The sequence below is a fragment of the Leucoraja erinacea genome, chromosome 4, assembly GCF_028641065.1.
Source record: "Leucoraja erinacea ecotype New England chromosome 4, Leri_hhj_1, whole genome shotgun sequence".
Classification (NCBI taxonomy): domain Eukaryota; kingdom Metazoa; phylum Chordata; class Chondrichthyes; order Rajiformes; family Rajidae; genus Leucoraja; species Leucoraja erinaceus.
In genome coordinates, this window is record NC_073380.1 from 16,283,542 (window position 1) to 16,299,377 (window position 15,836).

General features: G+C 46.6%; 1 protein-coding gene across 25 annotated transcripts in view; it reads left to right on the plus strand.

The window, feature by feature from the left end:
* clasp2 (cytoplasmic linker associated protein 2) overlaps window positions 1–15,836 on the plus strand; it is a 322,540-nt gene that overhangs the window by 62,156 nt on the left and 244,548 nt on the right. For all 25 annotated transcript variants that reach the window (XM_055633767.1, XM_055633768.1, XM_055633769.1 and 22 more), the window contains exon 6: window positions 12,373–12,470. In XM_055633767.1, the coding sequence (XP_055489742.1) occupies window positions 12,373–12,470 (98 nt within the window). The remainder of the gene's footprint in view (window positions 1–12,372; window positions 12,471–15,836) is intronic.

Below are 15,836 nucleotides of genomic sequence, written 5' to 3' on the forward strand. Positions count from 1 at the left end.
TAACCTGGGCAGGACCTATACAATGAATGGCAGGGCTCTGGGAAGTGTTGTAGAGCAGAGGGGTCTAGGATTGCATGTACATATTTCATTGAAAGTGGTATCACATCAGTCAGAGTATTAAGTATAGAAGATGTGAGGTCATGTTGCAGTTGTATAAGACATTGGTGAGGCCGCATTGTGTTTGTTCTGGGCACCATGTTATAGGCAAGATTTTGTCAAGCTAGAATGGGTGCAAAGAAAATTTACGAGAATGGTGCCAGGACACGAGGGCCTCAGATGTAGGGAAAGGTTGAACAGGCTAGGATTCTATACCTTGGAGCCAGGCATGTGCCATCAGGGTAGGCAAAACTAAAATTATAAAATGGTCATTATTAAATATCTATATTACTAAAAGTAGCAATGTTACAAAATTTTGAGATTTTACAAATCAAGTCTGCAATTTATCCCATCAGATAAAGCGTAAAAAGAAGTTTAATTTGACACCTAATTCACTTTCATATCTCAAGTATTTAAAAAGCTATGCCATTTTCACACTCGGAAATTAGCATATTGTTCCCTATTGATTTTCTATGGACATAACAAAAAAGCTGTGATCGTGGACAGTCAAAAGCACATAACTTTCTTAAAAATTAAGAGAACTAATGAAATTTTCAGTTATCATAGATTGAAGCATTCTGAAACAAATATAAAATAATCTTACTTGGATGACCTGAAATTAAAGCATATAATTAGTTAGTTACCCAATTGTAGCTAATTTCAAACTTCAATTACTAGATCTAAACATCTATCCATTTCTTAATAAATGATGAACATTTTTAAATAGCCTAAGTGTCCAAATAATATTCACAAATTATTCACAATAAAACATGATTTTTAAATCACATTTACATTAATTTATAGGCCAAGGGGAAGGAATTTAGTATTCAATTGCTGTAAATTAATGTCCATTTAAATCAGCTTTCCAGTGGGATCCTGTGAACGCGTTGGTTTAGAACATTCACATTGTGGTCGATTTGTGCCCTCAAATGCCCAGAAAAATACTGCGGAATTTAATGGGCCCCAAATTAGCTACTCGCAACATTAAACTTTGTATAAAGGGATCTTAAGAAGCCATTTTTTAACGTAGAAATAAACAGCCTACCTTCCGTTTTCCCCTGTATGAGATCTGGCCCGTTGTCGGTGGTCGCGGGATTAGAGGTTAATTTTTAACCTACTATAACAATTAAAAAAGCCCTTAAAACTAAAAATAGCTCAAGCGACGGAATCTTCCAGCGATTTTTCGTTAATAATTAACTAGGCTGAAAAACCTCGATTTGAACAGCCTAGGGAAAATCGCGTTTTAAACCCGCCCCCCTCTAAACGGCGCCAAAATCGCGCACACGGGCTGGGACAGATTTTCAGCGACCTTCAGGTACGTTTTGCAACATATCTACTAAAAGTAAGATCTTGACCGCTTTTGACTCACTGCGATGTGATTTCTGAGAGAACGCCGCCACTTACAGCCGTCATTTTTGGCCACCGCTCAGCCCTCCTCATTTGATTTTTATCCACACTGTATATTCAACAAGCTGGCGGCCGAAGTTACTTGGCATTTTAGTCAAGATGCGCCGAGTGTGTGTGTCAGGAGAGCTGTGTGGTGTGTGTGTGTGTGTGTGTGTGTGTGCACTAGCAGCCTGTGTGTGTGTGTTACACACTGTGTCAACAAGTGTGTGTGTGTGTGTGTGTGTGTGTGTGTGTGTGTGTGTGTGTGTGTGTGTGTGTGTATGCCAAGGAGCAGAGTGGAGGGGAGGGGGGGTGAAGGGAGGAGAGGTGATTGAGTGAACTGCCAGCGTACCAGGCGTAAGTGACTGCACTGCCAGCCCACAAGCCGTGAGGAAGTGATCTGCCAGCCCACCAGTCATGAGTGATTGAACTGCCAGCCCAATAATCCATTCAGTTCACCCTCTTCCCCTTCTCTCTCACAGTCTGTCACCTGTTTTGGGCAGTTTCTCAGCTGCCAGCCTGCCAGGTCCGAGTGGCTATACTGCCAGGCCTTAGTGACTGAGCTGCCAGCCCAAGAATCCATTCGGCCCACAATGTCTATACTAGCCCTCTGGAAACCAGTACCTTCGGCCCACAACACCCATACTAGTGCCCCACCCACCCCACTGGAGAGCAATATTGGAATTGGTGGAGAGGTGGAATATTGCGTTGGGTGACCAGCCCTCCCATGTGATGCTGGGATACAATGGGTCCCACTTAGTCTAGTAAATAGTAAAGGCACGGGAGAATTATGCCTACATAAGAGATCGATCTCTTAGGTAGGTATAAGCCTCCCTTGCTTTTCATCCGCAGTGCATGTAACACGCAAAAGTATGTGCAACACACGTGCGGTCGACGCTGCGTCAAGCCTTCAATGACAATGATCTGTAAAGGCGGCTGAAATTCTGCCTTTGCACCCTGGACTGCGTGCATGCGCATGCGCAGCGCAAGTTTATTGGCGGGCTTGTCATTATCTTAAGAGTATCTTAAGATACAAAGAGAGAAGCATGGAGTTTGTGTACAAATAATATGGTAAGTAAATTTCTTTGAGCTACCGTATTTCCAAGCAGTGAAGACACTATATTTTACCCAAAAATAAGGCCCGAAAATGTACCTGCGTCTTGGAGGCCGAAGGCTACATTGTTAGCCAAGAAAGATAGACTTGGACCAAATTGTTATTATAACATGGGGAGGACACAATGAGGCCTAATACTGGGGTCGGCAACCTAAGGGCCGGATCCGGCCCGTAAACCGGAACTCAAGCGAACCCAAGCGAGACAACCTGTGAACTGCACCCATTCGCGGGGCACGCAGCCGACCTGGGTGTCACAGCCAGACCCGGGGCAAGCGAGACAACCTGTGAACTGCACCCATTCGCGGGGCACGCAGCCGACCTGGGTGTCACAGCCAGACCCGGGGCAAGCGAACCGACTTGGCCACTACAGCCAGTCCCGGGCAAGCAGCCGACCTGGGAACTGCACCCATTCCCGGGGGAAGCGAGCCGACCTGAGAACTGCAGTCAGATCCGGGGCAAGCGAGCCGACCTGGGAACTGCAGTCACTCGCGGTGGCATGCAGCCGACCTGGGTGTCACAGCCAGGCCAGGGGCAAGCGAGACAACCTGGGCGTTACAGCCAGTCCCATGGCACGCAGGCTTTGGATGTGTGGCGATTGTCGGTCAAGTGAGAATAACAGAGAGTACTGCTGCCTTGTCAACCGACGTGCTCAAAAGCAGTTGGTATTAGTTTTGAAATTCTCGTATCCCTATTTTTGACCTGGCTTGGAGACCAGACAGTGAGGGGACCAGCTCAAGAGCAAAGATCATAGAGCGGAGCGGGTCAGTGGGCGATGGATAACAGGACAGTAGGCGGTGGAGCTTACTCCTGTGTCAGTGCGAGTAACCTCAATTGGTCCCTTGAACTAGTATTTTCATTCAATAAGATCACAACTGATTCAACTTGTCCCGGTGTGCTCCCGTTTTTCCCACCATCTCTCCACCTGCCGTCACCCTCCACCTCCCACCCATTCAGTCATTCAGAATGGAAGAGATCTGGAAGCCTTGGGCAAATTAAATTATTACTTTCTTTATTTTTTATTTTATTTATTTTTTATTTTGTTGAGCGTGAGAAATTCAATGACCCGCCAGCCTTTTTTCAAAATTTAGCAACTCAAAATGGGGTGCATCTTCATTGCCGGGAAATATGGTATATGTTTTTAAATACTTTATTAAGAGATAAGGCTTTTGAAGACAAATTACTTTATAAAAGTCAACTGACTGCCAACCAGAGAGAACAATATGTGCATGCGTGGTTTTTAAAAGATTTTTTGAAAGCCGACTGACTGCCTATCCTGAGTAATCACTCACGGCATGTGCCTGCTTGGAGCATAGGAGGATGTGGGGTGATCTAAAAGAGGTGTACAAAATCATGAGAGGACTAGATTGGGTTGACGTATAGAGTACAAGCCCTTGGTCGGGGAATTGAAAACCAGAGGGCATAGCTTGAAGGTGAGTTGGGAAAGATTTAATAGAAACCTGAGGGGTAACTTTTTCACACAAAGGGTGGTGGGTGTGTGGAACGAGCTGCCAGATAGTTGAGGCAGGCACTATCGAAATGTTTAAGAAACAGAATTCGACAGGTACATCGATAGGACTGGATAAGAGGGAGCCGGCGGGTGGGGCTAATGTAAATGGGACAAGTTGGTCAGTGTGGGCAAGTTGGGTTGAAAGGCCTGTTTGCACACTATATAGCTCTATGACTATAATCACAGATTAGTAAGTAAGGTTTTAGACACATAAGAATTTTGAAATTGCTATCATCGCTTTTAGCAATTGAAACTTTGTGAAAGCAATCAATTCTCAAAAATTCATCAATGTTGGAATTATATTTCAATCAATTTTTAACCCCCTCCCCTGTGAAAACAATGTCAGCATATTTCATTTTGCCTTGGAGTAAATTATTATATGCAATTTTGTAGTTCTTTTCACATTCTCAGACTTCTTCATGGACAGTTCATTCTTTTGGAAGTATGCTCATATGGTTTGTAAATTAGTGTAGTGCATTTGTGTGTAGCTACTCTCCACAACTAACAAATGAGGCAAATTGTTAGTTACTCCCCACAAACGAGACAAATTGGTAGTTTATCTCCTGGCAGTGCACATTAAGAGGTGAATGTTGGCATAGATTTATTCTTGTTTGAAATAGCAGTGAGGATCCTTGAAATAGCAGTGAGTGGCTACTATAGACAGCCAAGATTATTCTTGCACGAAAGGTAGCATTCCCTACAATGTTATGCTCCATGCTATTGCAGTGCCATCTATCTATCTTCTATCTTTATATATATAAAACTCAAATCAGTCCGCCTGCCGCCGTACGGCGTCCGCCGCGTTTCTTCCTTTGACGCTCCGCAACTCCGAAACCGGACGCAGAATCGCCGACGTCTTTTCCATTTCGGTAGAGATTTCGCTTTTCTTTCTAAGTATCCGCTCCTCGTTACATTTCGTCGTGTTTGAGTACGCTTTTTTAATCAAATCCTACACCCCCCCCCCCCCCCACCACCTCAATATTTCAAAAAGAAACTGGATTCTCACCCACACAAGCAGCTCCCTGTGAACGTTCCATCTTGTGATGTCACAAAGCCCGATGCTCACAGATGGCCAATCGGATTGGATTCATTTACATATGCCTTTGCAGGAGCCACAGCCCCGGTGAACATTCCATCGTGTGATGTCACAATGCAGAATGCTCAAATACATTGTTGCCATAGAGAACGCTCAGTGATTATTCAAATTCTTCACTAACTGTCATTTCTGATTTGCTTGTGAAGTGAAAAGTCCTGAATTGCATTTGTCTGATGCAGGAAGATTGTTCCAGATGTTGCGGGACACAGTTTAAGGATAAAGGGGAAATCCTTTAGGACCGAGATGAGAAGAACATTTTTCACACAGAGAATGGTGAATCTCTAGAACTCTCTGCCACAGAAGGTAGTGGAGGCCAGTTCATTGGCTATATTTAAGAGGGAGTTAGATGTGGCCCTTGTGGCTAAAGGGATCAGGGGGTATGGAGAGAAGGCAGGTACGGGATACTGAGTTGGATGATCAGCCATGATCATATTGAATGGCGGTGCAGGCTTGAAGGGCCGAATGGCCTACTCCTGCACTTAATTTCTATGTTTCTATGTGTCCCTCTCTCTCTCCCTCTGCCACCCATCTCTCTCTCCCCCACCCCCTTCCCTCTCTACCCCACCCCCTTCCCCTACCACTCTGTCCCTCTTCCACCAGTCTCTCTACCCCTTCCTCCCCACTCTCCCACTTCTCTCCTCTTACATGGTAAATGGTAGGGAATTACATGGTAAATGGTAGGGAATTGAGGAATGTAGGTGAACAGAGGGATCTGGGAATAACTGTGCACAGTTCCCTGAAGGTGGAATCTCATGTAGATAGGGCGGTAAAGAAAGCTTTTGGTGTGCTGGCCTTTATAAATCAGAGCATTGAGTATAGAAGTTGGGATGTAATGTTAAAATTGTACAAGGCATTGGTGAGGCCAAATCTGGAGTATGGTGTACAATTTTGGTCGCCTAATTATAGGAAGAATGTCAACAAAATGGAGAGAGTACAGAGGAGCTTTACTAGAATGTTGCCTGGGTTTCAACAACTAAGTTACAGAGAGAGGTTGAACAAGTTAGGGCTTTATTCTTTGGAGCGCAGAATGTTAAGGGGGGACTTGATAGAGTCATTTTAAAATGATGAGAGGGATAGACAGAGTTGACGTGGATAAGCTTTTCCCACTGAGAGTAGGGAAGATTCAAACAAGGGGACATGACATGAGAATTAAGGGACAGAAGTTTAGGTGTAACATAAGGGGGAACATCTTTACTCAGAGAGTGGTAGCTGTGTGGAATGAGCTTCCATTGAAGGTGGTGGAGGCAGGTTCGTTTTTATAATTTAAAAATAAATTGGATAGTTATATGGACGGGAAAGGAATGGAAGGTTATGGTCTGAGTGCAGGTATATGGGACTAGGGGAGAATAAGTGTTCGGCACGGACTAGAAGTGTCGAGATGGCCTGTTTCCGTGCTGTAATTGTTATATGGTTACATGGTTAAGGTTCACCAGACTGATTCCTGGGATGTCAGGACTTTCATATGAAGAAAGACTGGATAGACTCGGCTTGTACTCGCTAGATTTTAGAAGATTGAGGGAGGATCTTATAGAAACTCCTGATTACATTTTGTCGTATTTATGTAGACATTTTTAATCAAATCCTCCCCCCCCCCCCCCCCATCCCCCCCCCCCCCCCCACCCCCCCCCCCCCCCCCCCTCCCTCCCTCCCAATATTTCAAAAAAAAAAACTGGCATCTCCCCCATAGAATCAGCAATGTCAGGCAGTGACTAGTGGGGTACCGCAAGGCTCAGTGCTGGGACCCCAGCTATTTACAATATATATTAATGACCTGGATGAGGGAATTGAAGGCAATATCTCCAAGTTTGCGGATGACACGAAGCTGGGGGGCATTGTTGGCTGTGAGGAGGATGCTAGGAGACTGCAAGGTGACTTGGATAGGCTGGGTGAGTGGGCAAATGTTTGGCAGATGCAGTATAATGTGGATAAATGTGAGGTTATCCATTTTCGTGGCAAAAACGGGAAAGCAGACTATTATCTAAATGGTGGCCGATTGGGAAAAGGGGAGATGCAGCGAGACCTGGGTGTCATGGTACACCAGTCATTGAAGGTAGGCATGCAGGTGCAGCAGGCAGTAAAGAAAGCCAATGGTATGTTAGCTTTCATTGCAAAAGGATTTGAGTATAGGAGCAGGGAGGTCCTACTGCAGTTGTACAGGGTCTTGGTGAGACCACACCTGGAGTATTGCGTACAGTTTTGGTCTCCAAATCTGAGGAAGGACATTATTGCCATAGAGGGAGTGCAGAGACGGTTCAACAGACTGATTCCTGGGATGTCAGGACTGTCTTATGAAGAAAGACTGGATAGACTTGGTTTATACTCTCTAGAATTTAGAAGATTGAGAGGGGATCTTATAGAATCGTACAAAATTCTTAAGGGGTTGGACAGGCTAGCTGCAGGAAGATTGTTCCCGATGTTAGGGAAGTCCAGGACAAGGGGTCACAGCTTAAGTATAAGGGGGAAATCCTTTAAAACCGAGATGAGAAGAACTTTTTTTCACACAGAGAGTGGTGAATCTCTGGAACTCTCTGCCAGAGAGGGTAGTTGAGGCCAGTTTCATTGGCTATATTTAGGGAGTTAGATGTGGCCCTTGTGGCTAAGGGGATCAGGGGGTATGGAGAGAAGGCAGGTACGGGATACTGAGTTGGATGATCAGCCATGATCATATTGAATGGCGGTGCAGGCTCGAAGGGCCGAATGGCCTACTACTGCACTTCATTTCTATGTTTCCCTCTCCTCACCCTCTCCCTCTCCTCACCCCTCTCCCTCACCCCTTTCCCTCTCTCCCTCACCTTCCTTCCCTCTCTACCCCACCCCTTCCCTCTCTCCACCCGCCCCCTTCCCCTACCCTTCTCCTCCTCCCTTTCACTCCCCACTCTTTCCCGTCTCTCCCTCCTCCCCTCCCTCCCCCATCCCACCCTCCCCCACATCTCTCTCCCCATCCCCCTCTCTCACCCCCTACCCCGCTCTCCTTTCCCTCCCAAATCTGTCATGTTTCCTCCTCCTCTCTCCCCTCCCTCCCCCCTTCCTTCTTCTCACCCACCCCCCCCCCCCCTCCCCCCACCTGTGAGTTTGGGGGGTGGTTAATTTGAGTGTGATGCCGCATCCCCTACTCCCCCTCCCCCCCCCCCCCCCCCCCCCCCCCCCCCCCCCCCCCCCCCCCCCCCCCCCCCCCCCCCCCCGCACATCGGCCCGCAAACGCTGTTGGGGAAACAGACCCAACGGGTCTGCACTTGGTCTAGTATATATATATAAAATTCAAATCAGTCCGCCTGCAGTACGGATCCCTTCCTGCCTTTCGATTCGTTGACGGCTGCTCCTTCCTCAGTTTCCAACACACTTCGAAACAATGTTGCAAGACAGGAACACTGAACTTTTCACTGCTGCAGCAGGCAGGGATTTTTTTTAAAGAGGCAGGGCAGTGCTGGAATCTTACTTTTGAGAACGGCTTCAGTTCCATTGGAGGAGACGGGTGCATGGTGGAATATTGGGTTGGGGGATCACACCATTGGGGGAGCAGACCCAACGGGTCTGCACTTGGTCTAGTTAATATATAAAACTCAAATCCATCCGACGTCCGCCTGCAGTACGGATCCCTTCCTGCCTTTTGATTCGTTGACGGCTGCTCCTTCCTATCAGCTTCCAACACACTTCGAAACAAAGTTGCAAGACAGGAACACTGAACTTTTCACTGCTGCAGCAGGCAGGAGGTGCAATTGAGGGAGGCAGGGGAGTGCTGGAAACTTACATTTGGCAACGGCTTCAGTTCCATTGGAGGAGACGGGTGCATGGTGGAATATTGGGTTGGGGGAATCACACCATTGGGGGAGCAGACCCAACGGGTCTGCACTTGGTCTAGTTATATATTAAAACTGTGTGGCTGCAGCATGCCGCCTGGCGTCCGGCTGCCTTTCTGCCTTTTGATTCGCTGCTCCTTCCTATCAGCTTCCAACACACTTCAAAACAAAGTTGCAAGACAGGAACACTCTGAACTTTTCACCTCAATGGGATATCACAGCAAGTGCTTCAACAGGAGGGGGAGGGCCAATTGGTATTGCAATTGGAACTGCTGCAGCAGGCAGGGGAGGTGAAAATGGATTTTTTTTTTAAATCCACTGCTGAGGGAGGCAGGGGAGTTGTTGAATATTACATTTGGGAATGAGTTCAGTTCCGTTGGAGGAGACGGGTGCATGGTGGAATATTGGGTTGGGGGATCACACCATTGGGGGAGCAGACCCAACGGGTTTGCACTTGGTCTAGTGTAATATAAATTCATGTCAAAGGAGCAGAATTAGGCCATTTGGCCCATCGAGCCTGTTCTGCCAATCAATCATGGCTGATCTATCTATCCCTCTCAACCCCATTCTCCCTCCTTCTCCCCATAACCTTTGAAATCTTTACTAATCAAGATACTGTCAATCTCCGCTTTAAAAATACCCAAAGACTCGGCCTCCACAGATGGCAATGAATTTCACCGATTCACCACCCCATGACTAAAGAAATTTCTCTTCATCTTAATTCTAAAGTTTGTCCTTGTATTATGAGGCTGCGCCCTCTAGTCCTGGACTTTCCCACTAGTGGAAATATCCTCTCCACATCTGCACTATCAAGTCCTTTCACTATTCGGTAAGTTTCAATACGGACCCCTTATCCTTCTAAACTCCAGCGAGTACAGGCTTGGTTTGGGAACAGCCCCACCAAGACCGCAAGAAATTGCACTGAGTTGTGGACGCCACCCAGACCATCACACAAACCAACCTCCCTTCCGTTGACTCCATTTACACTTCATGCTGCCTAGGCAAGGCCACCAGCATAATAAAGGACGAGTCTCATCCCGGTCAATCTCTCTTCTCCACTTTCCCATCAGGCAAGAGGTGTAGAAGTGTGAAAACCTCCAGATTCAAGGATAGTTTCTTCCCAGCTAATATCAGGCAACTGAACTATCCAATCAACAGCTAGAGAGCAATCCTGAGCTACTATCTATCTCATTGTAGACCATATAACCATATAACCATATAACCCTCGGACTATCTTTGATCTGACTTTACCGGTCTTAATCTGGCACTAAACGTTATTCACGTTATTCAATTTATCATGTATCTGTACACTCTGGATGATTGTAGTCATGTATTGCCTTTCTGCTGAGTGGTTAGCATGCAACAAAAGCTTTACACTGTAAGTAAACATGACAAATAAACTCCTCAAACTCATCTAAGGGGCCAAAAACTGCTCACAATACTCCAAATGCGGTTTGACCAGTGCCTTATAAAGCCTCAGCGTTACGTCTCTGCTTTTATATTATAATCCTCTCAAAATGAATGCTAACATTGCATTTGTGTTCCTTACTACTGATTCAACTTACTTAAACTTTTGGGAATCTTTCACTAGCAATCCCAATTCTTTCTGCGGACTCCTTGCTTCATCTATACTACCTGCCCCTCCATCTATCTTTGTATCATCCGCAAACCTAGCCACAAAGCCATCAATTCCATCATCCAAATCATTAATACACAATGTGAAAAATAGCGGGTCCAACACCGACCCCAGCCATTAGTCAATGGCAGCCAACCAGAAAAAGCCCCCTTCTTTCTCACTCTTTGCAATCTGCCATTCAATCAATATACTATCCAGGCTACTATCTTCCCTCTAATATCATGGGCTCTCTGCAGCACCTCGCCAAGACTGCTTAGACAGTAAAGACATGATCTCTTTCAGCTAGCTGGACTTGGGTAGCAAAAACACGGGAAAACGCAACATTCAAGATTGTAGGAAGGAACTGGGGATGCTGGTTTGAAGCGAAGATAGATACAAAAAACTGGAGTAACTCAGCGGGTCATAGATATATAGATAGATACATAGATAAGAGGTGCAGGAGTAGGCCATTCGGCCCTTCGAGCCAGCACCACCATTCAATGTGATCATGGCTGATCATCCACAATCCGTACCCTGTGTCTGTTCTCCCCATAGCCCTTGTTTCCATTAGCCCTAAGAGCTCCATCTAACTCTTTCTTGAATGTATCCAGTGAATCGGCCTCCACTGCCCGAGGCAGCGAATTCTGCAAATTCACAACTCTCTGTGTGAAAAAGTGTTTCCTCATCTCAGTTCTAAATGGCCTACCCCTTATTCTTAAACTGTGGCCCCTGGTTCTCGACTCCCCCAACGTCGGGAACATGTTTCCTGCATCTAGCGTGTCCAATCCCTTAATAATTTTACATGCTTCTATAAGATCCCCTGTCATCCTTCTAAATTCCAGTGAATACAAGTCCAGTCGCTCCATTCTTTCATCATATGACAGTCCTGCCATCCCGGGAATTAACCTCATGAACCTACTCTGCAATCCCTTAATAGCAAGAATATCCTTCCTCAAATTAGGAGATCAAAACTGCACACAATTCTCCAGGTGTGGTCTCACCAGGGCCCTGTACAACGGCAGAAGGATCTCTTTGCCCCTGCGCTCCTTTCCTTATGAAGGCCAACATGCCATTAGCTTTTTTCGCTGCCTGTTGTACCTGCATGCTTACTTTCGGTGACTGATGTACAAGGACACCCAGGTCTCATTGTACTTCCCCTTTACCTAACCTGACACAATTCAGATAATAATCTGCCTTCCTATTCTTGCCACCAAAGTGGATAACCTCACATTTATCCACATTATACTGCATCTGCCATGCACCTGCCCACTCACCCAACCTGTCCAAATCACCCTGCATCCTCATAGCATCCTCTTCACCATTCACACTTCCCCACAGCGTTGTGTCATCTGAAAATTTGCTAATGTTACTTTTAATTCCTTCATCTAAATCATTAATGTATATTGTAAATAGCTACGGTCCCAGCACCGAGACAGCATGACCACCTGAAAGTTACACTTCAAGCCACATGCCATCATGACTTTGAAATATATCACTGTTGCTTCAGTTGCTGGATCAAAATTCTGCAATCCGCTCCCTAATACCATTGTGGGTACATCCAGAGGTCAAGAACTGCACGGATCAAGTAGTCGGCTCACCACCACATTCTCAGCGGTGGCGGCATACTCAAAATGTATCTGCATGAACTTTGTTTTATTGGATTTCAATTTATCTAAATTATTTTTCTAACCCTTACCCTCCTTCATCCACACTGATTGGAAAATTGTAAGCTTGAAACGAGTTTTTGCATCATCTCCCCAGGTCAGGGATGCAGCCATGAATACTATGGTGGAGATTTATCGCCACGTTGGGGAGAAGGTCCGAGCTGACCTTAGCAGAAAAGGAGTTCCACAAGCACGGTAAGTTACTTTTTTTCAGTAACTTGGTAATTTCAGTCATTTAATACATTGCCTGTTCAGCAGCTTTACAGAATTATAGTGTAAGTAAGTAAGGTCATCGGAAATGTCCTAATTCTTCAGGGAACGGGGGTTCCCCTCCCCTACCATAGATGAGGCTCTCACCGGGGACTCTTCAATACCCCGCAACACTGCTCTCTCTCCCCATCCCCCTACTCGGAACAAGGGCAGAGTCCCCCTAGTCCTCACCTTCCACCCCACTAGCCATCACATACAACAAATAGTCCTCCGTCATTTTCACCACCTCCAACTTGACCCCAACACTCGCCACATTTTCTCATCTCCCCCCCGTATGCTTTCCGCAAAGATCGCTCCCTCCGTAACTCCCTGGTCAACTCTTCCCTTCCCACCCGAACCACCCCCTCCCCGGGCACTTTGCCTTGTAACCGCAAGAGATGCTACACCTGTCTCTTCACCTCCCCCCTCGATTCCATTCAAGGACCCAAGCAGTCGTTCCAGGTGCAACAGAGGTTCACCTGCATCTCCTCCAACCTCGTCTATTGCATCCGCTGCTCTAGATGTCAGCTGATCTACATCGGTGAGACCAAGTGTAGGCTTGGCGATCGTTTCGCCGAACACCTCCGCTCGGTCCGCATTAACCAACCTGATCTCCCTATCACTCAGCCCTTCAACTCCCCCTCCCATTCTGAATCCAACCCTTCTGTCCCGGGCCTCCTCCATTGCCAGAGTGAGCACCACCGGAAACTGGAGGAGCAGCGCCTCATATTCCGCTTGGGCAGTCTGCATCCCAGTGGCCTGAACATTGACTTCTCCAATTTCCGGTAGCCCTTGTTATCTCCTCCCCTTCTCGGCTCTCCCTCAGCCCTCGGGCTTCCCCCTCTTCCTTTCTTCTCCCCCCCCCCCCCCCGCCCCCCCCCCCCACCCTGCATCAGTCTGAAGAAGGGTTTCGGCCCGAAACTTTGCCTTTTTCCTTCACTCCATAGATGCTGCCGCACCAGGAGATTGCAGGGAGTTGGAAGACTAATAAGGTTGTCGTAGTAGGGGATTTGAACTTTCCCACTATAGAGTGGTACTGTCATAGCGTACAGGGTTTATACGGGGCGGCGAATAGGGTTGTCATAGGAGGGGATTAAAAAATTTCCACCATAGACTTGTACAGCTTTAGGCAGCTGGGATCAAGTGTATTCCTAGAGGAGTTTCGGGAACTGAGAAGCACGTTTCGAGAGGAAATCAGGAGGGCAAAAATGGGGCATGAGACTGCACTGGAAAATAGCATTAAGGATAATCCAAAGAGATTTTATAAAGGGGTGGAGATGAGAAGTGACTAGTGGTGGAATCCCGTTGGAGGTGGTGAAAATGTCAGAGAATTATGTGCTGTATGCGATGGTTAATGGGGTGAAAGGTGAGGACGAGGGGGACTCTTTCGCTGTTGTAACTGGGGGGGAGGGGGAGCAATAGTGGAGCAGCGGGGTACCAAGGAGACATGGGCGATGGCCTCATCTATGATAGAAGAGGGGAAGCCCTGTTCTCTAAAGAATGAGGACATCTCGGATGACCTGGTATGGAACATTTCATCTTGGATGCAGATGCAGTGGAGACAGAGGAATTGGTAGTAAAGGATTGAGTCTTTGCAGGAGGCAGAGTGGGAAGGAATCTCCACCCCTTTCTGTAGAGACCATTCCCTCTGCAACTCACTGTTTCACTCATCCCTTCCATCCTAAACCACCCCCTCCCCAGGTTCTTTCCCCTGCAACCGCAGGAGATGCAACTTCTGGCTCTAATCCTCCTCGCTCGACTCTATACAGGGACCCCGACAGTTCTTTTAGGTGAGGCAAAGGTTCACTTGCGCCTCCTCCAACCTCATCTACTGCATCTGTTGTTCTTGCTGTGGACTACAATATATCGGTGAGACCAAGCGTAGACTGGGCGATCGTTACGCTGAACACATACTCCCAGTCTGCCTTGGCCTACACAATCTTCCGTTTGCCAAACATTTTAACTCCCCTTCCCATTCCCATACTGACCTTTCTGTCCTGGGCCTCCTTCACTATCAGAGTGAGGCCACACGCAAATTGGAGAAACATTACCTCATATTTCGCTTAGGCGGCTTACAAACCAACGGTATGAATATTGATTTTTCTAATTTCAAGTAACCCTTGCATTCCCTCTATCTTTCCGTCCATTACCCAATCTAGTCGCCTGCTAGTTTCACTGTTTGTATCCCTTTGTTATCACCTCTTCCACAGCCAACAATGACTAGTGTGGTCTTCACCTTTCCTTGGTCATTGGTGCTGGCTCTGGTTTGTTTTGCACCTTTTTCTACCTCTAGTTTCCCTTTCCCCTGACTCTCAGTCTGAAGAAGGGTCGTGACCCGAAACGTCACATACTCCTTTTTTCCAGTATGCTGCCTGTCCCGCTGAGTTACTCCATCATTTTGTGTCTATTTTCAGTGTAAACCAGCATTTGCAGTCCTTCCATAGATGTTGGGGTGTTAAGCTACAGCTGTACAAGGTGCCGGCAAGGCCATAGTTGGATTATTGTGTTCAGTTCAGGGTATCCTGCTGTTGGACAGATGTGGTTAAGGTGGAAAGAGTGCCGAGATTTATGAAGATGGTGCCAGGACTTGAGGGCCTGAGCTATAGGGAGAGGGTGGGCTGGCTCGGACTGTATTCCTTGGAGTGTAGAAGGATAGGAATGAAGAACCAGAGGACATAGGTTTAAAGTGAGAGTGGAAAGATATAATAGGAATCTGAAGGGCAACAATTTCACACCAAGGGTGGTGGGCATATGGAAAGAACTCTAAACTAGGTAGTTGAGGCAGAAACCATAACAGCATGTAAAAGACATTTGGACAGGTACATGGATAGGAAAGGTTGAGAGGAATATGGGCCAAACGCCGGCAGGTGGGACGAGTGTTGAAGGGGAATCTTGGTTGGTATGGGCAAAGCCAAGGGGCCTGTTTCCGTACTGTATGATTCCATGATTCTGTCCATATATTTGTCTAAATGTTTAATTGCATCCACTATTATTGCTTCCTCTGACAGCTCATTGCAGATATGGCAAATGAAAAAGTTGCCCCTGACATCCCACTTAAATCTCTTCCCACTCGCCTTGAGCCCATACCCTCTAGTTTGAGAATCATCTATTATATTAAAAGACTGAGAATGTTCTGAGACATCCTTCACCCAGGGAGACAACACACCACTCTTGAGTCCCATTTGCAGGCACAAATTCACCGGTCTGCTCCCCTTCGTTATCGGGGACAGTTTATAAAATGTTTACATATGCTCTTTTAAAATTTAAGTTTATTCAGTTTCTTTAAAAAATTTGACAACATTTGGCTTTATT